Source organism: Pelecanus crispus, chromosome 3, assembly GCF_030463565.1.
Source record: "Pelecanus crispus isolate bPelCri1 chromosome 3, bPelCri1.pri, whole genome shotgun sequence".
Taxonomy (NCBI): Eukaryota; Metazoa; Chordata; class Aves; order Pelecaniformes; family Pelecanidae; genus Pelecanus; species Pelecanus crispus.
The window spans coordinates 131,401,738-131,426,724 of NC_134645.1; the positions used below are offsets into that span (position 1 = coordinate 131,401,738).

The window sequence follows — 24,987 nt, forward strand, 5'->3', positions numbered from 1 at the left end:
TTAAGTCTTTTTTTACTGCCTTACTCCGGATAAAGAAGATTCATTGTTGCTACCTTTTAATTTTCCATTTGTAGCTGCAGCAAGAAACCCTCCTTTTTTCCTGACTTTGCCTCTTTGCAGGATCAGGAGATGGAGGCTGGGACTTAGCCTCAGCCCTGATTGTGTTTGGTGATGAATATTTAATTAGATTACCTTTTTCCTGTTTCATGTGCGCAGATGAGTTCAAAGAGGGTTCAGTGAAGGGGAAAGGCTGATGTATTAGAGACAAAGCACCGTTCCTCCCAACTACTTGTCTCCTGCTTGGTGCTCTGCTGGCACCCTGGTGGTTTCTGTAGCTTTTACATTGTTCTGGACAATATTTTGCCTGGAACCTCATTTTTTCATGGGCAAATCAAGCAGAGAAGTTACCTTCCAAGCATCCTACAAACTGATATCACCAAGATAATAAACCAACATTATTTGTCTTTCCCTCTGCTAGGTTTGCCTTGGTAGTCTTCCTTGGGCAGTGTTCCCAAGACGTATCTGATAGTATTTGGGAGTTGCAATGGTCCATCTACTCTGCTGTTGGACCGTCACTTGCCGTGAACATCTGGGCACTACCAGTAGTGGGAAGAGAGCTTTCTTGCCTTGTGGCATGCGTGTCTCATATGTAACACCATTCCTTCAGGATCCGACCTTCCCTCTTTGGACTGCAGGTGTTCAAAAGGCCATGATGTCCACTGGTTAAGCAACACCCTACTGAGAGACTAATAAATCCCTTGAATAAGCAACAACCTAATTAACTAATGATCACATTATCATTATTAATCTATGATCTGATTTTGCACATTATTAAACACAACGATAAAGGTATCACTCTTAAATCTTATGAATCACACACTACTACTCCTGATTTAGTTTTACATCCTTCCCTCCTCATACCTCTGCATGCCGGGGTACAAGTGTCTCCCTTTTTACCCTCTTGCACTAAGTCTTTTGGACATAGCCCTGATGGAGAGTGCAGCGAGTTGTCTAAGGGCATCCCATACAGTTGGGTACCCAGGTCAGTGTCATCACCGTCTGTAGGCATCCATCCTCCGACCACCAAAAAATCCCATCCTCCTGTGTTCCTTACCTGGTTTCATAACTTTTTTTCCTATTTCTACTTTAGTACCTCTTTTTCTCAGCCCAGTCTGCCCACAATTACTTTTTTCCCCCTTATTGGTCCCAATTCTACTACATCCATACTCAAATTAGCTCTATCTGATGTCATGATTGAGGCAATCTTGGCCTTCTAGGCCATTACTGATATGGTTGCCTGTACACAGGTTGCAAGACTCTGCACCCCAAAGCTCCCCTACAGTTATGGGGTTCATACTGGACTCACGCTGGGTGCCTTGTACACTCTCTAAGACAAATTGTTCTGCTTCAGATGTGACTCCTCCACCTTGCCCAAACAGCTTTGCATGCACAGATAATCTGCACGCTGGAGGAGCAGACAGAATAACGTGATTTTCATACTGTTTTGGAGTTCACACAGCATCCTTGCCCTTGAACAGTTTTAATCACTCCCCTGGTTCCCCGCAGAAGCCCCCGTTGGTTATGAAGCCCCAAGGTCCAGTCGCACCCCTTGCTCACCAGTGCCAGCTTCCCATGGTACCATGGCTGGTACCTTGCCCAAATTTATGATTTCTGAGAAACCAGCACGAGGCTATGGACTGGAGGAAGGACATCCAATGGCAGAACTGTCCCTGCACAGTGTCGCTACTGTTGATGCATGAGCCAAAGGGTTGGTGGCAGGAAGATTCACCTCTTTGCTTGGCGTCCTGGAGGCACTTCCAGGATGCTGTTTCTGTACCTGCTTTGATCTGTTATGTGTCACTTTGCAGAGATGAGCAGTTGTCTCCCCCGTGCACATCAGCAACTGAGCAACATTTGTCGTGTCTGCTCTGCAGGACACCCAGGCATCCTCTGAGGTTCAGGAAGTGCAACTCATAGCACAGGTCTTGCTTGGGCTGTGATTTAGGGATAGGATCGCATCTGAATTTTCAAACAGGAGAGGTGGCATCAGGTGCAGAAGGTTTGTCCAGATCTCAGCCCTCAGAGTCTGGCATATGCCATGAAATATCTGCTTGGGAGGTTCCTTGAAGGCACCAAACCTTTGCCTTGTGCTTTCTCCCTGTATGTCCTGGCTGTGCCCACAGGATGGTGCTTCAGGAGAGGACTCTGACATGTAGTCAAGGACCTGGCCTCCATCACCTCCTCTCTGGTGTTTGGTTCAGGATGCGCAGGTGCGAGGGTCTGAGCTCCATCTTCTCACCCAGATGTGAGCCATTTGACACTCATGGGCTATCAGGCTGGCATATGGGGTAGGCAGAGGTGACATGGGACCCACAGGACACAGGGCCCTTGGGAACCAGGTGGGTAACTCTGGGGGCATCTCAAATGGCTCTGCATGGTGAGATGAAGGTATTTGGTACCGCAGCAAGGCTAAGGACAGCCTGAGTCTCATCACTGCAAGCCCCAAATCCAGCCAGAGGATGCCTGAGTTCCTCCTAGGGATGAGGGAGGAGAAGTGGGGCCAGCGTCTGCAAAAGCAGCTCTGCTGCAGAAAGGGAAGGCTAAGCCTGGACTCCTGGGTGCTCATGCCCCATAGCTTATAGCAGATGGGACATGGGGATACATCCCTTGCCTCTCCCCCTGTATGGGGCCGACAATCCTGCCGGCTTCCCCTGGAAGAAGGTGATGGTCCTGGTCCAGGCGTCTGCTGGTGTGGTGGGCTGACCCTGGCTGGATGCCAGGTGCCCACCAAAGCTGCTCGGTCACTGCCCTCCTCAGCTGGGCAGGGGAGAGAAAATATAGTGAAAGGCTCGTGGGTCGAGATAAGGGCAGGGAGAGATCATTCACCAGTTACCATCACGGGCAAACAGACTCGACCTGGGGAAATCAGTTTAATTTATTACCAGTCAAATCAGAGCAGGGTAATGAGAAATAAAACCAAATCTTAAAACACCTTCCCCCCACCCCTCCCTTCTTCCCGGGCTCAACTTCACTCCCCATTTCTCCACCTCCTCCCACCAGCAGTGCAAAGGGACGGGGATGGGGGCTGCGGTCAGTCCATCACACGTCGTCTCTGCCGCTCCTTCCTCCCCAGGGGAGGACTCCTCACACTCCTCCCTGCCCCAGCGTGGGTCCCTCCCACGGCAGACAGTCCTCCACGCGCTGCCCCAGCGTGGGTCCTTCCCCGGGGCTGCAGCTCTTCACGCACTGCCCCAGCGTGGGTCCCTTCCCCGGGGTGCAGCCCCTCAGGAGCAGCCTGCTCCAGCGTGGGTCCCCCGCGGGGGTCCCAATTCCTGCCAGCAACCCTGCTCCAGCCTGGGCTCCTCTCCCCACGGGGCCACAGCTCCTGCCAGGAGCCTGCTCCAGCGCGGGCTTCCCCCGGGGTCCCAGCCTCCTCCGGGCACATCCCCTGCTGCGGCGTGGGCTCCTCCCCGGGTGCAGGGGGATCTCTGCTCCCCGGGGGCCCCCATGGGTGCAGGGCACAGCTGCCTCGCCATGGGCTGCCCCAGGGGTGCAGGGGAATCTCTGCTCCGTGCCTGGAGCACCTCCTGCCCTCCTCCTGCACTGACCTGGGGGGCTGCAGGGCCCTTCCTCTCACATGTTCTCACCCCCCTTTTCAGCTGCAGTTGCACAGTTTTGGGGTTTTTTTCCCCTCTTCTTAAATATGTTATCAGAGAAGCGCTACAACCATCGCTGCTGGGCTCAGCCTTGGCCAGCGCTGGGTCCATCTTGGAGCCGGCTGGCATTGGCTCTGTTGGACATAGGGGAAGCTTCTAGCAGCTTCTCACAGAAGCCACCCCTGCAAGCCCCCCTGCTCCCAAAACCTTGCCATGCAGTCCAATATGGCTGGGTACCAGGCTTTGGGCAAGACACAGCAGTGCGACTAAGCAAGAAACTAAATACACCCCATCAAATGACCCCGTACGCTCGGTCCTGTACTGGGGGAGGAAAGCGTGTCTGACTCCCCCCAGGACAGGGTTACCAACCGCGAGCCTGGCTCCTTCTTCTGCTCTTCCCCTTCGCACTCAAACTAACCCCTGCCTCGTTAATTTGGCTTGCTCCATTATAGTGCTGTCTAAAGTGATGTGGGGCAAGAAATTGTATTGACAGAGCCTCATCGAGTGCAGCCACGAGACAGACACCCTGCCGGGTCCCATGCATTGCTGCACTAACCTGACAGCCCTGCAGACCCCTGTGCACATGGACGTGCAATATTCCCGCTGCGGAGCAGCGGCTGGCTCTGTGTGTATCTTGCTGGGGGAACAGCTACATGACCTGGCGTTGTTTTGTCTCACAGCTACCCAAGAGAGAGGAAGGTCTGAGAACAATTTCCATCTGATGTGTTAGGTCAATGCAAGTATTTCCACCCGTCTGATAATCAGGACTCAGCGTATCTACTGGTGACGGAGGTTTAGCAGCCCATGCTCCCACGGGTCTCCAGACCCATGGCTGGGAAAGGCATCTGAAGTGACACTGGAAAAAATGCAGGAAAGGGCTCCTGGAGTGATTGTCATCAAAAAAACCTTGGCGAGGGGTCCATGACCAGAGGACTGGATTTTCAAACACCTTGGGGTGAGGAGAAAGAGCCAGGGAGGGAGAAGAACAGGGAAGTTAAACATTAGCTATTCTAAGACACAACGCTGAAAAGGAGATTAAAACTTGATCAGTTTAGGGAGGGGATCATCTGAGGTGGACCACTGTGTTGGGCAAAAAGCTGGGTGCAAGACGAAGATCCAGTTCGCCTCTCTCTTTAGCCTAAGCCATCATCACCTCTCCCCCTTGACAGCAATGGGAGAAAAATGAACCTCTGAAGCCTTGCTGGAGCATTGACCATGTTCATTTGGGCCATGGAGCAGGATAATCTGAGATGCAGGTGGTTATGTGCAGGATGGGTTTCTGCTCCAGGTGCCTGGAGAGAGTCAAGAGTTTTTAGGATGTGCATCCTGACACCATCTGCATCACACTTTGCCTGGTTTTGACTCACCCTGATCATCTTTGGACGGCCTCCTCCAACCAGCCACCTTCTGACAGTATTGGTGACATCAGCTGTGCCTCCATCATCATCTTTTTCCCCTGACACCCACTGGCTTGTCCCCAAGGAGAGCTGTGCTCTCCTGGCTCTGCTCCCCATTTCTCTGCTACCCTCCTCAAAGCTTCTGGGTGCTTTTTAAGGCTCTTTGGAGGAAGGTTTTTTAGTCTCTCCCTATTTTCTTCATCCTCAGCCCAGCTTGCATGTCCCTTTCCATTATGTCATGGTTCCTGCATCCCTTTATGCCCATCAATGCACATGCTGCTGTGGACTATAGCAGGGAGTCCTAGGGCAGAACAATATGTTTCATTATTCTTTGTTTATTCAAATACAATATACCTAACAGACCAGTATTTTATTTGCTGCAGGTTTACCCAGCTCCTACAAGTCTGCTGATGGTCAGCTTCAAGACTCCCCTTGCCATCGTCTGTACTAGATGTATGCATCTTGCCGCCTTGAGCCTGTGGGTTCTCCTCCCTTCTTGAGTTTAACAAGCTCTTCTGCTCTCCCCAGGTCCTCTCCTGCATGGCTTTTGGGGGTTGCTAAGTCATGTCCCACCAGTTTGTATGACCATGGTGGACTCTGCCACCTCAGCACTGGCTCCATGTCCTTTTTTGCATGGTCCCTTTTGACATGGCCCCTTCGCTGTTGCACCTGAGCATGATGGGAACCCCTGAGCATGGCTGCTGTGTTCACAGGGAGGTGTGAATCCCCTCCTGGGATTTGTCTTAATGTTGGCACTGAATCCCACACCTGCGGGACCACCAGCTCCTTGGCTGGGCACCTGTATTCCAAGGCTTCTCCAGTTCAGGGAAGACATCCTTAGCCCAGATCAGAGAGGACCAGGTCAGGGGGGACCTCCTTGGCCCAGGAGGAATGCACAGTTGGCCCCTCTGGGAAGCTGGTCCTAAATTTTTGTGCCATCACCTCTCTCAGGCTGAGCACCTGAGCACCTCTCCTTAGGGTTGGAGAAGATGCCCCCTGGTTCCTCTCCTGGCACCGAGGACATGACATTTTGCTTTTGTCTACTCTGTGCATAGACCAATGGGTCATCTGGCCTCAGCGTAGGCCTTGGCACGTGTCCAGCTGCCTCCATGCTTCCTCACCGTACCGGCCAACTCCTCTCCATCTCCCAGCACATGGCTGAAATTCGGCTCCAGTTCCCTGTTCTGGGTTTGGGGTGGGAGAGCATCACATCTGCATGCGTCAGGGGTGCACAGGGTGAGCCCGGGGTGCACGGCTGGGTGTAAGGTCTTGATAGTGCTGGAGGGCCAAAGGAGCTCAAATCTGCAGTCCCACCAGGCTGGGGTTGTTTGGGGTATTGGGGTAAAACAGACCCGTCCCCCAATGCAGATGCTGCCTCCCACCCTAATTTTGCCCCAAGTCCCTTTCCCCTTCCCAGTGTAAGTGACACCAGGATGCACCCTCAAAGAAAAAAAACGCACGCAAGACACTGCACAGATCATGAGAAAACAAAAGAAATGCCAAGGCAGTTTATTTACAACCATTGTATACAAAAAAAGGACAGCTCGTGCCACAGTTAGAACAGCCCCCTCCATTTCCTTCGCCCGCTGCCCTCTCCCGTGCTCCCCTTCCCGGGCTGGTACCCCCCGGGGCTCCGGGGTCCAGGCGAGCATCTTGTGGCACAAGAAGAGACACGGTTCCCTCCAGACCCAAATCAGTGCTTGGAAAGCCTTGTCTGGCCATCGTGGAGATCAAACCCTCTGTTAGCATCAGGGTTGGGGGCTGATGAGGTGCCAAAGCATGGCGGCACTGGGAGAGAAGGGGACATCCCCACCCCCCCGGCAGAAAGCAGACTCTCCACCTTCTCCCACTGGGAAGGATCTCACTGCAACCTCTCTGCTCCGCTCACCCTCCCAGCAGCTCTCACAAAGCATCTCCTGGGCTGGTCATGAGCTGTTGGTGGGGTCCCAAATTGGTCTTCCTCCTGCCCTGGTGTCACCAGGAGGTGCCATTGCCATCCCCAGGGGCTCCCTGTGGCTGTTGTCTTCTCCTGCTCTCCAGAGAAGCATCTCCATCCCACCTCTGGCTCTCCAGCCTGGGCTCCCCTGGCTCCTCTTTCCCTCTTGTTTTTCCCCATCCCTTCCATCATGGTTTCCACACCCTGTTTTCCCCTCCTGCTTTCACTCTCCATGGGGGTGATCTCCCTTTTCAAATAACCACCTCTAAAAGCTGATGGCTTTCCAGCTGCTCTGCAGCAGAAAAAGGGATTTCATTCAAGAGTTCCCACAAAGATGATTCTCAGGAGGTTCTTATGAAAAAAAAAGCAGCTCTTTGGGAAGTCACGGGGCTTTTCAATTTCACCCTTGAAAAGGATCATCAGCGTCTTCTACAGCCGGATAAAGCCTTTGGAGCAAGCAAGCCTCATTCTCTGACCACCTCCAATGGGGGGGTCATCTCCTCTCCCCCTTCCCCAAAATGGTTCTGTAAGGTCTATGGGCAAATAACGCCCGCTTTGAGCAAGAGAGCCTGAGTCCAGGCAGGAAAAAGGGAGGGACAGACACCAAGAGATGCCGCTGCTCTTCAGTGGGGTGGGATGGAGGAGAAGAAGGAAGCCGGAGGGATGCCCACCTGCCCACCCTGCCTGCCCAGCACCAAATTAAAGTCACACAAGACGCACATTCCCCCCCCTTCTTCCCTCCCCACCCGCTCCGTTCCCCCCGGCTTTTTCCCAGGGTCCACCTCCTCCGCTTTGCCAGCCCTTGGCTGTCTCCTTCAGACCTGGTTGACGGGCAGCTCGTGAGACCCACCAAGGAGGTGGGCATCCCAAAGCCAGCACCCTCCCGCCCACCCTCCCTCCTTTCTCCTCCCTCCCCACCCTCCCCGAAACGAATAGGATGGCTTCACTGGTCAACTCTTTACATTCACGAACAAAGAAAGCAGAGGAACGTCCACCCTTCCACCATCCAACCTTGCGCTGCGGCAGCCTTTGCCACCTCCCCGGAGCTGTCAGTCCAACCATCGCCTCTTTACCTGGAGGCTTCTTCCTTGAGCTCCTTGTTTTTCCTCACTTCTTCTGCGTGTTTGTCCTGTGGGAGGGGGGTAGGAGGGAAGGAGGAGGGGGGACACGCGTTAGCTGGACAGACTTCAGGGTCCCCACGGGCTGGCCAGCTGCTTCGGAGGGGTTCGAAGGCACGAGGGCGTTTGCGAGGTTCATCCCCGGAGGGACACCACCGATGGGTCAACAGCGTCCTCTCCTCCCCTGGGGTGTTTTAAGGACTGTGGAGGCACTCAGGGACAGATTGTCCTCGCCCTCTAGCTAGGAGGTAGACGTCAACCAGACAGGATGGACCGGGAGCCCCAAGGAGATGGGGTTAGCTCGGATTGTCCTTCATTATCTCGTGCTCTCTGCCTCTGACCCAAGGCTAGCTGAGGCGTTTGGAGAAGGGCACTGGGCGAGCTCCTTGCAGAAGGGATGTTTTGGAGGGAGCTGGAGGTGGTGAGGGTGGGACCTTCCGTGCTGAGGTTGGGAACAGACCTGCTTCGGGGAGAGAGAAGAGGTCTGCACAGGCTGGCAGGGTGGAAGCATCTCCTAGCATGGCAGCACGGACCCCTCCAGCTCCATCAGGGAGCTGATGGCTCCACGGCCGCTGGGGAAGAGACCAAGGGAAGATCTGCCACCCGGGAGGTGGAAAAATTGCCAGCAGTGGGTCAAGGCCATCATGGTGGGACATGGGGAAAGCAAAGGTGTTGCATGTCTGTGGATGAGATATGGGTCCCAGCTATCCACCCACCAACCACGCGTGAGCCTATGGACACGTTGGGCTTGGTGGGTCCCCAGGTAGGACCCTCCCACCCCGGGTGAGACATTGCGTTTGGGTATCGCTGCATAGTGGGATAGGAAGAGGGGTCCCCCCCTTTGGTGGTGTCCCCAGGGGGTAATGCCACCCCAAGAGCCATGCAGGGTGCCCGTGTGTCCTGTGACACCCTCCTGGACCCATGTCCCAGCACATCCCCCCTCCTTCCTTGCCAGGCTCTCACCTTCTCCTGCAAGCGCTCCAGCATGGCCGCTAAATGGGCCTCGCGGTTCTCCTTGTTGGACTCCATCTTCTGCGCCAGCTTCTCTTTGGCCATTTTGATGAAGTTGTTGTTCTCCTCGATGGCCTTCTGGATGACCTCCCGCTCGTGCTCCCGCTTCTCTGCCAGATGCTTCAACAGCTCAGCCTCCTGGTACTGTGTGGGCAAAGCAGATGCAATGGCCATGTGCACCTTGGGTTCCTTACCCTCCCGTCCAAAACCATCCCTTCCAAACTCAGCAACATCCCGAAAGGTGGGCGTGCCTTGCTGAACACCCCAAGTGCAAGGTTGTGTGTCCCCATGACACATCCCCATGCTGCAGTGCCGTGCATGAGCTGCTGGGCCTACCTTCCTCCTCTCCTCCGCTGCCTCCAGCTTCTTCTGGATCTCCTCCAAGGACGGGTCGCGCCGCCGGGGCAGGGAGGCATTGAACTCGGGGATGCCGTCAAACGACGGGGGCTTCAGGATGACCTCGAAGGACTGCCCCGAGGTCCGCTTGTTGAGCTCGATGACTTCCATGTCGGAGATGACGCACCAAGTGAGGTCTACCGTGTCTGCTGGGAGAGGGACATGGGCTGACTGCTGCTACAGGTGCATCCCACTCCTTCGGGCGAGCCACCCCAGGGTCCCACACTTGCAGCCCACCCACACACCACCACCTTCCCCGATCTTTACTGGTTTCACCCAAATCCCTGCACCCCAAATGCACCCCTGCAATTCAGTCCCAATGCCATGGGTTGGGCTACGGACTCCAAGACCCCCATCAAGGGAGTTGAGCTGGGAATATTTGGGTGAGCTGAGGGGCTGGGCATCCCCCTGAGGGAGAGGTGAGCAAGTAGGGCAGCATTCAGCCCTGCTTCAGGGAATGGGAATGGGACCATGAAGCCCCTTTCTGGATGCAGATCCCCGTACAGCGAGCCAGGAGGAGCACCCCAAGGCTGGGCATCCCCCTCCGCTGCCGCTGTCGCCTCTGGACCCGCTGACATGAATCAGTCTGAATCACCCAGCACCGTTTGCCTAAAAATACCGAGCCCACGCCCAGTGCTTCGTGCCGCGGTGCCACAGCACGGGGGGGCTGCCTGAGCCCCCCTGCCCTGACCCCAAACTGGCTCCCAGCTTCCAGCCAGTGCCAGCAAACTGTGGAGCCACTTCTCTTGATTTGAGGGTGACCCCGCTCATGCCAAGGGGGGGTCTGCAGCCCCCACAGCTCCCACTGTTCGTGCACTCCTTGGCCGTGGGTGGGCAGCAGGCGCCTACCTTCATATGTGTACGCCGGCTTGTTGAGGGGGTCCGAGAGGAAACAGGAGCAAAAGAGGGAGACGAGAGGCAGCTCCTTCATCTTCTCTTTGTAAGCTGGGAAGAGATGGTGGGATTAGGGTCAGAGGGGTAGGGGGGATCCTGCCAGGCATCCGGGGCAGGGACTGCCACATTCCAGGGAAGGGCTGGGACGGGGCCGGCAGCTGGCACTGAAGCTTGCCCAGATATTGCAAAACAGGGTGATTTGGGTGGGGGAAGCAAGGTGTGCAAAGGGGAAACTGAGGCATGCAGAGGCAAGTTATGTCTGTCCTGGTGTGTTATCGCCATGCACAACCCCTTGCCTGCCATCACCGGGATGCTGTGAGCATCCCAGGGCAGGGGTTAGCCCAGGGCAGAGCGATCCCCAAGGCGGTTTGGATGGGGTCCCACTCAAACTAGGGGTGCCCCAGCATGGGGTAGGTGCCAGGGTTGTGTTCATGGGCTTGAGTGAGCCATGCTGTCCCCTGTCCCCACGTGCAGCCCTGTGACGGTGCCGTACCAGCCAGAGTCATAGCGTGAAATTCCTTGGGCGTCTGAAGCAAAAGCGTTCCGGGGCCTGCAGGAGGAAAGAGCCAGGGTCAGTGTGGGGTGTTCCAGGGGCTGGGGGCATCACCCAGCCTTGCCCACCCATTGCGGGGTGCCCTGGGGCTGGGGGCATCGCCCAGCCCTGCCTGTCCCCTGCAGGCAGTGGGACAGCTGCCCGCACATGGCCTTGTGTGCACACTGCGGGTGCTGTGGTGGGCACGCACTGCCAGCATGGGGTGGGCACATGCTGGTGTGGTGGGCATGCACTGGTGAGGTGGGCACACAGATGTGGTGTGATGCGATGGGTACGTGAGCTGGGATGGGCGCACACTGGTGTGATGCGATGGGTACGTGTGTTGGGATCACATGCTGGTGAGATGCAATGGGTACGTGAGTTGGGATCACATGCTGGTGAGATGCAATGGGTACGTGAGTTGGGATGGGTGCATGCTGGTGTGATGTGATGGGTATGTGAGTTGGGATCACACACTGGTGTGATGCGATGGGTACATGGGTTGGGACCACACACTGGTGTGATGTGATGAGTACGTGAGTTGGGACCACACACTGGTGTGATGTGATGGGTACGTGAGTTGGGATCACACACTGGTGTGATGTGATGAGTACGTGAGTTGGGATCACACACTGGTGTGATGTGATGGGTACATGAGTTGGGACCACACACTGGTGTGATGCGATGGGTACATGAGTTGGGATCACACGCTGGTGTGATGTGATGAGTACATGAGTTGGGACCACACACTGGTGTGATGCGATGGGTACATGAGTTGGGATCACACACTGGTGTGATGCGATGGGCACACACTGGGATGATGGCAGCAGCCGGTGGGGTGTGCCTGGCACACGCAGCCCTTCCCCGCTCTGAGCTGCCCATACCTGCACAACCCACACGTGTGCACGCACAAAATCCTTCCTTAAAACAGGGACTCTTAAATCCTTGCAGCCCCTTCCAGGTAAGGGACAACCCCACTCTGGGGGCATCCCAGAGCCGTCAGGGCACTGCCAGCTCCCACAGCCTGAACAAACTCCAACCCAGCTCGATCTGGGGGGGTCCCGAGAAATCCTGGCCCTTCATCCCCCGTCCTGCTGGGATCTGACACGAGGATCACGCAAATATCCTGCCCGCAGCTGCCAGAGGTGGGAAGAGGGACAAAATGTGGGGACAACCTGCTGGGGACACCTTCCCCAGAGATGCTGCCCTCTTTTAGGTGACCCCTGGAGCCAGGGCTGGTCAGGTTTGGGGGTTACCCAGGGTTGTACCCCCACCAAGAGTTTTCCTCCTTGCTTGGCAGAAGGGTTTTCCCTTATCGAATCACAGAATCATCAAATCGTTGAGGTTGGAAAAGACCTTTAAGATCATCCAGTCCAACCATTAACCTCACACTACCAAGTCCACCACTAAACCAGTTCAGGGGAGAGGAAGAATTTCGTGTTTCCTGGCTTGGGGGCTGGGTTATTTTTTCATGAAAGTAAAACCAGGAATCACTAAGGTTGGAAAGGCCCTCTAAGATCATCAGCCCAACCATCAACCCAACACCCCCATGCCCACTAAACCATGTCCCCAAGTGCCACCTCTGCCTGTTTTTGAACCCCTCCAGGGCTGGGGACTCCCCCACCTCTCTGGGCAGCCTGTTCCAATGCTTGACCACTCTTTCCATGGAGAAATTTTTCCTAATATCCAATCTAAACCTCCCCAGGCGCAGCTTGAGCCCATTTCCTCTCATCCTATCATTATCTACTTGGGAGAAGAGACCAACACCCACCTCGCTACAACCTCTTTTCAGGAGGCGCTTGCCAAGCGCGGTGCCAAGGCAGGGCGGGGATGCTCTGACGGCTCGTGTGCCGACACGAGGCTGTGCCTGGAGCTCCGACAGCCCGGAGCTTGGGCATTATTCTTGCTCGTACCCCCCCCCCCCCCCCCCTCCCCAAATCCTCATTTTCCCTGGGATTGCAGGGGTGGGAGGGGAGCTGGATGCCTTTCGTGTTACAGAAACCCTTCTCCCAGCCCTCACGTGGCATTTGTGCCCTGACTGGAGGATAAAATGCAGAGCTCAAAGACCCAAAATGGGGAGGAGGATGAGATCCAGCCCCAGGGATGCTGCCGGCTGGCGGGGGAAAGGGCGGTGGGCTGCCAGCCCCGCTCCTCCTCCCTGGATGAAGATGCTGTTCAAGGTTTTTGGAGGCTCCTGCACAAGGGAAACCCCTCCCTGCTGAGCCCTTTTTCCTCTCTGCTTCCCAGCCCCGGTGCCCCCCGCCCAGCCCAAGGGGAGCGGGGTGTGGTGGGGGCCCTGCCACTGCTGTCACCCCCGAACTGAGACCTCGCTCAAACCCCCCCCAGCGCAGCGAGCCCGCGGGAGCGATCCCATTCCCGGCGAGGCGCACGTGGCAGGGAGGGGGCCCTGATCAGACCCCAAAGGGGCTGCAATCCCATTTCACACCCTGAGCTCTGTGCTGTACATCCCCTGAGACGGTGGGGACCCCCCAAATCTCCCATCCCCTTCCCTGGAAGAAGCACCCAGCGCTGGAGGGAGGGGATGGAGGAGCGGAGGGGGGGGGTCCCCGCTCCCTCCCTTGGAGCTGCCAAGCAATGGCTGCTTTCCCCCCTCCCTGGAGAAGCAGGATGGCAGCCACCTCCTCCCTCCCTCTCGCTTTCCCCCCTCCCTGGAATAAATATTTCAGCGCCTGCAGGTCACCTCCACCAGCATCCTGCCACCATCAATAATTCAGGCTGGCCCTGCCCCCCTGCCTCCGCGCCCCTGCACCCACATTTGGGGGGCTCCAGGCGAGGCAACGCACCCCCCCCCACACCCCCGGGGGGGCCTGAGGATGCTGGGGAGGGGGGTGCGGGCCCCTCCCGGGGATGGTGGGGCGAGGGGGAGGATGCTGAGCCCCATCCCTGCATCCCCCCCCCCCCCAGCACCGTGGGCTGCCCCACGCCCCGGCGTGGCAGGGCAGGATGAGGCCCGCCATGGAAGGGGGTGAGGGGAGGGTCTCCAGCAGCCCGGGCTCGGCTGTGGAGATGAGGTGGGGGCACACCAGCCCCCCCCCCCCAATAATTCCTGCTGTCCAGGAGGGTGGAAAAAGCCCCACGGCGGGGGGGTCCGTGCCTGCTCGGACGGCGGGGGGGGGTACCACCCCAAAAAGGGTGAGGGCGTGAGGGGGGTGGGCTGGGGGCTTGCTGGATGGATGCTGGAGGGATGGGGACGGGGACAAAGAGGCCAGAAAGCGACATCCAGGGACCCCCTGCCCCCCCCCACCAACCCTCTCCCCAAAAAGTTTTCAACCCTTCGCCTTCCAAAAAAAAAAAAAAAAAACCACCCCACCCTCCCACCCATCAAACAAGGACGCCCCCCACCCAAGGCACTCACCCCACCGCCGGCTCTTGGGCTGCTTCTCGGCGCTCTCCGGGCTCATTTAACGCGGGCGTGGGGGGTCTGCGTGGAGCATCCCACCCGGGGGGCCCCCCGAGCCCCCCATGACATCACCTCCCCGGCCGGCGATTGGCGCAGCCGCTCCGCCGCCGCTGATTGGTCGGGGGACTGTACGAACCGGGTACCAGCCCGGTGACATCACGCCCAGCAGCTATTTTTGGGCTGGACCTGGGGGGAAAAAAAAAAAAAAAAAAAAAATTAAAAAAAAATAAAAAGGGGGGTAAAAAAAAAAAAACCACGTGAAAAAAAGAGGGAAAAAATGGTAAAAGCGAAGAGGGGGGAAGGAGGTGGAGGTGGGTGGGGGCGAGGGGCTGGATTTGGCCCGAAAAGGGTTTTTTTTGGGGGGTTCTGGGGAGGGGTGATGGATGGAAAGGGCTGAGAGCGCGGTGGAGGGCGAGCTTCGGCGCTCTGCTAGAGCAGGACAAAGCTGGAGAGTGACAAAGTGACAAAGAAAGGGACTCGGAGGGTTTAACCGGGTCCTGGTGGCATCTCCGATGGGGTCAAACCGCCCCACTCCGCGCGACGGGGTGCCCCCCCCCGTCCTCCCTGGCCCGGGATGCGGCCACGAGCCCGGTGTCACCCGTTCCCAGCCCCGAAGGCACACGAGGACTCGTTATCCTCCCACAAATTGGGCAAGGGGAGCTCGGAGAGGCCGAGTCCCAGATCCCGAAACTATTTCGGTGTCATGCCGCCGTGGATGCCGGGGCGAGCGCAGGTCCCCGGGGAGCCCCGGCAGAGCTAGGGCATCTCTTAGGGCTGTGCCTTTCCCATAAACCGATTTTTTCCCCCCAAGATCTGCTTCGCTCTGGCCTATTTAGCACCGACGGCTCCGTCTGACGGCGATCACAAACCCGGCACCTCCGGGGAACCGTGCGGGTATATTTAGGCATCGGTCTCCTCCGTTACGCAATGAGCATCAAGGTGGCTGTGGGGAGGGGGTTCCCCCTGGAAAACGAATGTAGGGTGGCTCTGCAAAGCCTCGGGACGTTGGGAAGGGCAGGGTGACCCAGCTGGAAATGCTCTGGGGGCCCTCAGGACAAGAAGGACGCGGAGCTGTTGGAGCGGGGCCAGAGGAGGCCACAGAAATGGTCCGAGGGCTGGAGCAGCTCTGCTCTGAGGCCAGGCTGGGAGAGCTGGGCTTGTGCAGCCTGGGGAAGAGAAGGCTGCGGGGAGACATCATTGTGGTTTTTATATATTTCAGTATATAAAGGGGGCTTATAAGGAAGATGGAGAAAGGCTTTTTAGCAGGACCTGTAGCAACAGGACAAGGGGGAATGGTTTTAAACTGAAAGAGGGTAAGTTTAGACTGGACACGAGGAAGACTTCTCTTTTTTTTTTTTACACTGAGGGTGGTGAAGCACTGGAAGGGGTTGCCCAGAGAGGTGGGAGATGCCCCATCCCTGGAAACATCCCAGGCCAGGTTGGACGGGGCTCTGAGCACCCTGCTCTGGTTGAAGCTGTCCCTGCTCACTGCAGGGGTTGGGCTGGGTGGCCTCTAAAGGTCCCTTCCCACCCAAATTCTGTGAAACGGGGGTGACACCGCCTGCGTGAGATGGCAGCTCAGCCGTTTCGCACCCGTACCACGTCCCGCTGAAACTCAACGGCGCATCCCTTCCCTCCGAAAGCATCCTCAGGCGACGAGCGAGCTCCGCGCCGGAGCCCCCCCGGCTCGGCAGGACTCGGGTGCCCACCCAGGCGTGGGTGCTGTGGGTAGGGTGCCCGCGGGAGCTGCAGAGGGAACGGAGCGCGGCCCCGCGACGGAGGGGCCGAGGGGAGGAAAGAGTTGAGACGCCGCGGCCGACGGGGGGACAAACAGCCATTGTGGGGACCCACGTGGCTGCGGGACGGTCCCTGCGGCGGCTGGCACCGGGGTGAGTGGCACCCCACGGCGGGGGGTGCGGGGGGGGCTCGGCTCAAATGTTCCTTTGAGCTCCCCGTGGTCCAGGCTGGGGGCACAAACCCCTCCCTGCCACCCCGCGTTAATGGCCACGGTTTAGCTGCGTGGCTGGCTGGGGTTGCTGGAGCTGGGGGAGGTACCGGGAGCCCTGGGGTGGGGGGACATCGCGTCTTGAGGGGTCTCCTTGTCCCCCAGCTCCGCAGGACCGGCGTTTGGTGGGATGGAGCTCGGTTTCAGCTCCTGGAGCCCCTGTGTTAAGGTTGTGGCTCTGGGGACACGCGGGGGCTATCACCCTCCACCCTGCAAAGCCTCCTGGCTGCTCCAACGCTGGGAACTGGTTTTTCTCCAGCAGCACGTGCTGGTCTAAACTAAACGAGGCGCAGAAAAAGGAGGCCAAGGAGATTTGGGTCTACCCAGGGCAATGGGGACTGCGGGCCGCCACGGGCCACCCCTTTTCCATCCCCGCCGTCCCCACCAAACCGTTCCCAGGGTGTCAGGATGGTGTGGGACTGTCCCCAGCTCTGGGACAGGACGCGGCAGGAGGCGGCTGGAGGAGAGGTTGGCCATGGAGCCAGGCTGATGCTGGGGAGGAAAGAGCCCCGGCAGCGAGAGGAGGCCACGGGAGGCGAAGGGTTTGCCTCTTCCCGTGGCTGCAGCCCGCCGGCTTAGGGAAACTTGCTCGGCATCCCAGCGCCAGCATCCAAACCTTTCCCGGGCACGGGTGGGAGGGTTGGGGGAAACCTTTCACAGCGTGTGGGACCCATCCGCAGCCTCTGGGCCAACGGGGCTGGAGCACGAGGACGGCCACGCAGGAAGGTCCGTGTGCCCCGGGATGCCGCTCGGATGAGAGCAGGCGTCCAGGGGAGTCCCTAAGGATGGGGTGAGCATATATGGATTTTCCCCCCCAAGCCCTTTCCCATCCTCCAGCCCTGCTTGGGGGGGTTGCAGGGCTGGAAGTGGGCTCTGCATCCCTCCAATGCCCCAGATTCCTCTCCCAGGACATCTCCAGTCTCCTCTGAAAGGTTCAGTATCCGCAGATCCTTTAGGAAAAAGACCCACAGCTTTGGACCCTCCTCATCCCGAAGGATCCATGGCCCTGGGAAGAGCCGGCGGAGCAGCCAGCAGATCCCAGCCATCCAATGCAGGGGCCCAGGCTCAGCCCCAGCCCTCCCGCCCCAGCGCTGAGCACCCGGGGGCAGGATCCGTCCCCAGGACCCTGCACCCCCCAGGACCCTGCACACCCCAGGGCTCTGCACCCCCCAGGACCCTGCACACCCCAGGACCCTGCACACCCCAGGACTCTGCACCCCCCAGGACCCTGCACCCCCCAGGACTCTGAACCCCCCAGGACCCTGCACGCCCCAGGACTCTGCACCCCCCAGGACCCTGCACGCCCCAGGACCCTGCACCCCCCAGGGCTCTGCACCCCGCAGGACCCTGCACCCCCCAGGGCTCTGCACCCCCCAGGACCCTGCACGCCCCAGGACTCTGCACCCCCCAGGACCCTGCACCCCCCAGGGCTCTGCACCCCCCCAGGACCCTGCACCCCCCCAGGAAACCTCCTTGGGGAGGGGGGGTCCCCACTTGCCCCCCCCACCCCTCCGGGATGCACCGTGCTGGTACCCAGGGTGAGGGAGGGCTGGGGAGGGGGCGGGGAAAAAAAAGGTGCTGTCCTCCCCCGGATTGGGCAGAAATTACGTCATTGCCCGGCTGCGAGCCAATGGGAGAGCCGCCTGCTTCTCCGAAATATCGTCCGTCCCCATAAATGGGGGGGATGCTGCGGGAGGGGGGGGGGGGGGGGGCAGTACAGCCTGATGGGGTGGGGGGCTTCACTGCAGCAACCCCAGCCGTCCCCCGGGTGGATGCAGCCCCCTTTCCCCCCCCCCCCCCCAGATAGCGGGGAGCCCCACTCGCACCCCACGCCCACCCGTGGATGGGGGTGCCCACCCACCCCTCACAGGGGAGCAGCACCGGGATGGATGGGGAGCGGGATTCCGGGCACCCCGCAGGTGGGAGAGGGGCCCATCGCTCCCCGTCCTTGGCGTGAGCAGCCAAAAATGATGCTAAAATAATAATAATGATCATATTGATGATACTACGATTACTAATAAGGGGGGGGGGGGGGGGGGAAGAGATCCTTCTAATTGCTGCAAGGAGGAAGGGTTGAGCTTGGAAAATGTCCTGCAAGTAACCAGCGTGTCCCAGGAGGGATCTCAGGCATCAGGGAAAGATGCGCTGGCTGCAGAGGAGTTAATTAATAATATTTGGGAATAATTAAGGAGGAAATTAATAATAATTCCCACGCAAAACCCGCCTGCCCCTTACGGGAGCTTTCCCCAAATTTGTGCTCCGATGGCGGGATGTGCGAGCGAATGCTGGGTCCCGGGGAGACATCACCCAGGGCTGCCTGGGTTTCCACTTAAAGCCAGTTCTCTGCCTCCGTGGGAATGAAATTAAGCTCAGGGGAAGATGCAGGTAGCGTTTGCTACGCTAAAAAAAAAAAAAAAAAAACCAAACGCAGAGTCTTAGGGAGCCAAGCAGTTCATGAATTCATATTGTTTCCTGCAAAGCAATTTTTTCGCTGAATGACTCGGAAAAAAAGTCAAAACGTTTCAGTTTCGCCAGCCGAAGCGATGCCTCATTTCACCCTTTATCGCCGTTTTTACGCCAGGCACCTGCTCTGGCACTCACAGCCGCAGGAGGGAAATGCTCCCTGTGGACCTGACAGAGAGAAACGCCCCATCCTGCTCCAGCCCCGGCAACTCAGCTTTCCCCGGCTTTTTATTATTCCCAAATAACACCTAAATTGGCCAGGGGATGCCCAATTTTCCAGGCAGTGCCAGCTTTTAGGAGGTGATTGGCAGCGTCGGGGTCCGGCGCAGGGAGGGAGATGGGATGCTCGTGCCGATTTTCCTCCTTTCCCCGTATCCAGGGATGCTCGGCTGGAGCGAGATAATGTCAGCCGACGTAAGGAAGGCAGAGGAGTCCCGGGGTCGCCCCCGCGCCACACGCCTCCAACATCTCCCTTTTGTTTTTCCGCCACCAGCTCTTGTTCCTAAGGAGCATCCCATGCAAATGGTGAGAAACCATGGAAACCAGCCGTTCGTATCAGCATCCTGCCAGCCAGGTCCCGGTCGGCCGGGCTGCGCTGGGCAGCGAGGGCCACGTAGGCAGCACAGCCCACCGGGAACCTTCCCTTTCCCCGGGGCATCACCTTTAAACCCCGAGTGCTCACCAGGATGGAGGAAAAAGCCTTTTGGGCAGGATTAATATCATAGAATCATAGAATCATCGAATCGTTGAGGTTGGAAAAGACTTTTAAGATCATCCAGTCCAACCATTAACCTACACTACCAAGTCCACACTAAACCAGTCAAGGGTAGACCAGACTGAACCATGTCCCCAGGTGCCACCTCTGCCCGTTTTTTGAACCCCTCCAGGGATGGGGACTCCCCCACCTCTCTGGGCAGCCTGTTCCAATGCTTGACCACCCTTTCCGTAAAGAAATTTTTCCTAATTTCCAACCTAAACCTCCCCTGGCGCAGCTTGAGCCCATTTCCTCTCGTCCTATCGCTGGTTCCTTGGGAGAAGAGCCCGACCCCCCTCCCTGCCCCCTCCTGTCCGGAGCTGCAGAGCGATCAGGTCTCCCCTCAGCCTCCTCTTCTCCAGGCTGAACACCCCCAGCTCCCTCAGCCGCTCCCCACCAGCCCTGTGCTCCAGACCCTGCCCCAGCTCCGCTGCCCTTCCCTGGACACGCCCCAGCACCCCAATGTCCTTCTTGGAGTGAGGGGCCCAAAACTGGACACAGCATTCCAGGTGCGGCCTCACCAGCGCCGAGTACAGGGGGACGATCCCTGCCCTGCTCCTGCTGGCCACACCATTCCTGATACAAGCCAGGATGCTGTTGGCCTCCTTGGCCACCTGGGCACACTGCTGGCTCATGTTCAGCCGCTGTCGACCAACACCCCCAGCTCCTTTTCGGCCAGGCAGCTTTCCAGCCACTCTTCCCCAAGCCTGCAGCGCTGCATGGGGTTGTTGTGACCCAAGTGCAGGACCCGGCACTTGGCCTTGTTGAACCTCACACAGTTGGCCTCGGCCCATGGGTCCATCCTGGCCAGGTCCCTCTGCAGGGGCCAGACCCAGCACGGGGCTGCAGAGGGTGGTTTTTGCGTCCCCCTCATCCCACCACTGAGCTTCCTCCACCTCCAAACACCAACCGCACGTCATCACCTGACTCCCGGAGCTGGGGATTTATCGAAAAGCCCCTCAGAGGGGTAAAGCCATGGGGAGAAGGGTTGGAGGAGACAGGTTCTTACTTTCAAGGATGTCCCCATTGATGGTTTTTCTTGAAGAGGGGAAACACACGCTTCTGCCCACATCCAGCCGAGCCGTGTGGGATTTTCCCATCCCCGAGGTGCCGGAGCAAGGGCCACCGTCCCCTGCTTCACCCACAGCAGGGAGACTCAGAGCTCTGCAAACTGCAACATTCGTACAAGCTTGGAAAGCTCCCAGATGATTTAATTTACGATTTACAGCCCCGCGGCACGGAGATACCTTCTCCCTGAGACCTTCCCAGCTTTAACCCGTGACAGAGAGGGGCAGGAAAAAGAGCTGGGGTGATTTGGGCACAGAAAGAAGAGCAGAATATTTATTAATAATTAAAAAAAAAAGGCAGTACATACATAAATTCTTTTTTCCTTTTTTTTTTTTTTTTTTAAGGAAAGCTGAAAAAGCATCTGGAGAACCCCAAAGGCAGGCAGAGGCGGTGGTGGCAGGAGACGGTGGCCACTAGACGGGGACATCCTCGTGGATGCGGACCCGGAGGGGACAGATGCGGAGCGCCTCGGGCATTGCGCCCACCGGCGTGCCCCCCACGTAGAAATAAGGGAAGACGGTGCCGCCGAACTTCTCGTGGAAGGTGTAGATGTGGGTCTTGCGGTCGGCGTCGTAGAAGGAGAGCTCCCCTTCGTCGCAGTCCAGCTCCACCCGGATCCGTCTCAGGTCACCCACCGCCGCCTCCGAACGCGCCGTGTTGGAGGCTCGGCACATCTCGCCGTCCTTCCCGGGCAGGCGGTAGATATACCAGAAGCCGGAGCGAGCATCGTGGTGGAAGGTCCAGTGGGTGCCACCGCGTGGCCGGGCCACCCCCACCCGCCAGTTCGTGATGCCGCCCAGGTCCACCTCCCAGGTGTGGAAGCCGGTGGAGAAGCCGTGGGAGCCCAGGATGCAGGGAGCCGAGGTGAAGCGCTCGGGGTTCTCCACCAGCAGCTTGTAGCCCCCGTTGGTGACGCTGGCGAGGTCCTCGGACACCGAGAGCCAGCCCGCCGCGGAGTTGGGGTCGAAGCTGAAGGGGACTGCGGTGCGGATATGGGTGTTAGGAGCCTGGCTTGCTGCAGGGATGAGCTTATGGGGGGGACCAAAGCCCTGCAGGTATCTATCTATCTATCTATCTATCCATCCATCCATCCATCCATCCATCCTTTCCCCAGCTCACCATGGAGAAACGCACCCTCCAGGGCTTCCCTTTTGGGCTGCAAGCGCCCCAGAGCACCCTTTACGCTCTCCAACCCTCTTCCCCAGGCCCATCAGCTGCAGGCATGGCTGCTCCACGCTCTTCTCCAGCACCCACCACCCCTTTGCCTCACGCAAAGGCTGCTTTCGCCCTGGGACAACCACCTAGCACCTCACCTACGGTGATGATGTCCAGCATCTTCTTCCACACGTTGTATCGCAGCGAGCCCAGGTATTTGGCGACGTCGAGGAGCATCCCCGAGGGCACGGCCTCCGGCTCCTCGGCCGTGCAGGCGATCCTGGGGCAGAGGATGAAGACAGGTCAGGGATGGAGGAAGGGACTGGGCTGGGTCTCCTGGCACCCTGTGTTTTGGCAGGGGCTTCCCCAGCAGCACCCCACATCTCCCAGACCTTGCTCTCACCCCAAGAGGGTGGTGAATCACCACCCGAGGAGGGTCCCAGTGCCAAATCCCCCCCAACATCAGGGTTTTAATGCTTTCCCCAAGACCTGCAGTGCTGCTTTGCATCTGCATGTGTGCCCCCCCCACCCATCCTGCCCGGAGGCACCTAGGGGTGCTGCCTGGCCTTGGGGACCCCCAGCACCTTCTTCTGCCGGAGCACCCAGAGCCGGAGGGGACGCGTGGGTACGGAAACGTGCTTGGGGCAGAGACCTCACTCTGCAGCCAGGCAGGAGACCCCGTTCAGCCCCAGGGAGGGGATGCAGGGGCTCAGCAACCCCCGAGCACCCCATGTCACCAGGCAGGGGACGCGGTGGGGACCGGGACTTACCTGCGCTTGCGGTTCTTGTGGGTCTGAAAGAGAAGGAGACACCGGGCATCAGCCCCCCCACTTGTCAGGGGGCTTGCAAATACCTAAAGGGTCGCCCAGCGCCCTGCTTGCACCCCGGCAGAGGCAGGAGGGTGCCACAGCGAGGGTGACGCGCCGCAGGGCAGCACCCTGGCAGGGCTTTACCATGAGGAAGGTGTAGTCATCCTCCTTGAGGTCCGCCTGGAGCTGGCGGGCTTCGTTGAGCAGGGCCCGGCTCTCCTCCGCCAGCTGCTTCATCTTGCCCTCGATGAGGCCGTGCTTGCGCCGCGTCTCCTCCTGCAGCTGGGCCAGCAGCGCCTTCTCCTCGCCCCGCAGGAACTCGTGCAGCTTCTCAAACTCCCTCCTGATCTGCTCCTCCAGCCGCACCGCTTCCACCTGCCCCGTGTGGGGACGTCACCACCTCCCTTCGGAGCCCCCAGCTCCCCTAGGCTCCCCCCATCCTCCCCCTAAACGCTCCTCCGGAGCCCTCCGACCAGCTCCAGCGCTCAGGGACTCGCCGAGCTCCTGCTGGGACCACGCTGCCCTCCCAAAATCAACGTCCCCGCTGCCGCGGCGGGCACAGCCCCATCACCCCGGTCCCTAATTCCCCATCCGAGTCCTTCCTCCTCCCAGCATCGCTCTCCTCGCTCAGGGATGGAGCAGCCCAGGATGGGTGCAGCGTTCCACCCCGGAGCCAGCTGCGTTCCTGCCCAGGGCGTGCGCACGCGTGCGTCAGGATCAGGCCCATTTCTTCCCTGCCAGGAGGGACTGCGCACCTGATTGTGTTTGGAGATGGACTCATAGGAGCGATGCACGGCCCCGAAATCCTTCGCCTTATCCCGCAGCGAGGTCTCCATGTTCTTCAGCTTGGCCTGCGGGGAGGAGACGCCTTCAGCACCCTCGCAAATCTACGCCCAGGGTTTCCAGTGCAGAAAGACAAGAGCCCCAAACCCAGTAGGACGAGGTTAAGCAGGTTAAGCAGGATTCTTGTTCAATCCACCCTTTCCCCTCCTGCGGCCCAATTCTGCCAGCGCTGCATGGGGTCAGTTCCGCGCGAGGCCGTGCAAACACGCCACCCCTAAGCAGGGAGGCAGAGGAGCTTTGCTCCGTGGTGAATCCTCCCCGCTGTTTTTTAAGCCCTTCTACTGATGCACCGTCAAGTCCCTGCCTGTCCCGGCGCCGCAGGCAGCCACTGCCCCCGCTCCCAGGGAGGTTCAGTGCCAAAACCTTGCAAAACAGCAGCCGGGTGGCTGCCCCGCGACATTTGAAATCTGGCTCGTCCCCACAGGCTGAGTCAGGGAGGCAGCAGCTGCTTTCCCAGCCGGAAAACACGGCGTGTCCTGGCACGATGCCCAGCTGCCGGCCGGAGCCCGTCTCCTCCTCCTCCTCCTCCTCCTCCTTCCCGCGCAGCCATGGCCCATCCTGCCCCACAGCTCTCGGGGCCGTCTCCCCCATCCCACATCCCTCCCAGGCTGGGGGGAATTGTGCAACCCCCATCCCAAACACGTTCCCCAAGCCCGAGGCGCTGCTGCAATAACCAGCTGCTGCAATAACCGGCACGGCCAGATCCAGCCCAGCCCGGCGGAAGAAGAATGAGCCAAGGCAACATGGTGACCGGGCCAAACCCCTTGGAGCGTCACCCCGCTCCCCTTTACCGCAGGGCAACGGGCTGTGCCCTGGGGGACGGGGTGGCACTGGATAATTATTAGGCAGGGAGAGCGTGGGGCAGCGATGCGGCCAGGGCACTGCCGCGGGGATCCACCCTCGCAGCATGGCTGCTTCGGCTTTCATCCCGGCACGCCGGCGGGTACGACCATGCCACGCACTAGCCAAAGCCAAGTGCCGGCAAGTTTGGGTCAGGGCGTGCGCGGGCTGCGCCCCTCCAGATGCAGGGGTGCTTCTCCATGTCGTCGCCCCCCCCCCCCCCACTTTTCTGGAGCGTTCCTCACCCTGAAATCCGCCGCCGTCTCCTGCACCGGCCGCATCTTGTGCCCTTCGTGCTGCTTGGAGCTCTGGCAGACGAAGCACGCCAACTCCTTGTCCTCCAGGCAGAAGAGTTTGGCTTCCTCGTGGTGCAGGGGGCAGAGGGTGCCCGCCCGGCCCCGCCACTGCCCTTCCTCCTTGAGGATCATCTCCACCAGGTTGTTGAGCGTGTGGTTGACGCGCAGGTCATCGAACGAGGAGGCTTCCTTGCAGACGGGGCACACGTGGTGCCGGTGCTCCCAGGAACGGCTCACGCAGTCCTTGCAGAAATTGTGGCCGCAGCAAAGCGTCACGGCTTCCCGGAAAGGTTCGTAGCAAATGGGGCACAGCAGCTCCTCTTTGAAGGTGGCCGTGGAGGATGAAGCCAAGGCCACCGAGCTGCTGCCCGAGGGGCTGGCTCCCTTCTCCAT

General features: G+C 58.9%; 2 protein-coding genes across 7 annotated transcripts; both read right to left on the reverse strand.

Moving 5' to 3' along the window:
* Nucleotides 1-8,058: 8,058 nt before the first annotated feature.
* STMN4 (stathmin 4) lies at nt 8,059-14,362 on the reverse strand. 6 transcript variants are annotated; one of them, XM_075707240.1, is made up of 6 exons: nt 14,317-14,362; nt 10,902-10,958; nt 10,364-10,459; nt 9,455-9,663; nt 9,071-9,262; nt 8,424-8,570 (listed from the first exon to the last, which is right to left on the reverse strand). In XM_075707240.1, the coding sequence occupies exons 1-6, from the start codon at nt 14,360-14,362 to the stop codon at nt 8,424-8,426; spliced, it is 747 nt and encodes a 248-aa protein (XP_075563355.1). The 6 variants fall into 6 exon arrangements, with proteins under 6 accessions (XP_009485841.1, XP_009485835.1, XP_009485848.1 ...); XM_009487566.2 differs by lacking the exons at nt 8,424-8,570; nt 14,317-14,362 and adding an exon at nt 8,059-8,118 and having other exon boundaries at nt 9,455-9,660; nt 10,902-10,914; XM_009487560.2 differs by lacking the exons at nt 8,424-8,570; nt 14,317-14,362 and adding an exon at nt 8,059-8,118 and having other exon boundaries at nt 10,902-10,914.
* Nucleotides 14,363-21,064: 6,702 nt separating this feature from the next.
* Nucleotides 21,065-24,987, reverse strand: TRIM35 (tripartite motif containing 35). The gene is made up of 6 exons (XM_075707824.1): nt 24,544-24,987; nt 23,371-23,466; nt 22,760-22,990; nt 22,577-22,599; nt 21,965-22,086; nt 21,065-21,630 (listed from the first exon to the last, which is right to left on the reverse strand). Exons 1-6 carry the CDS (start codon nt 24,985-24,987, stop codon nt 21,065-21,067), a joined length of 1,482 nt encoding a protein of 493 aa, XP_075563939.1.

Excerpts from the sequence above, each read along its gene's own strand:
- STMN4 (XM_075707240.1), bottom strand. The coding sequence starts at position 14,362 with ATGAGCCCGGAGAGCGCCGAGAAGCAGCCCAAGAGCCGGCGGTGGG. Across the intron at positions 10,959-14,316 it reads GCCCAAGAGCCGGCGGTGGG|GCCCCGGAACGCTTTTGCTT; the intron begins GTGAGTGCCTTG and ends TTCCTCCTGCAG. Across the intron at positions 9,664-10,363 it reads GCCGGCGTACACATATGAAG|CAGACACGGTAGACCTCACT; the intron begins GTAGGCGCCTGC and ends TCCCTCTCCCAG.
- TRIM35 (XM_075707824.1), bottom strand. The coding sequence starts at position 24,987 with ATGGAGAAGGGAGCCAGCCCCTCGGGCAGCAGCTCGGTGGCCTTGGCT. Across the intron at positions 23,467-24,543 it reads AGACGGCGGCGGATTTCAGG|GCCAAGCTGAAGAACATGGA; the intron begins GTGAGGAACGCT and ends TCCTCCCCGCAG. Across the intron at positions 21,631-21,964 it reads GCTGGACATCATCACCGTAG|TCCCCTTCAGCTTCGACCCC; the intron begins GTGAGGTGCTAG and ends TCCGCACCGCAG.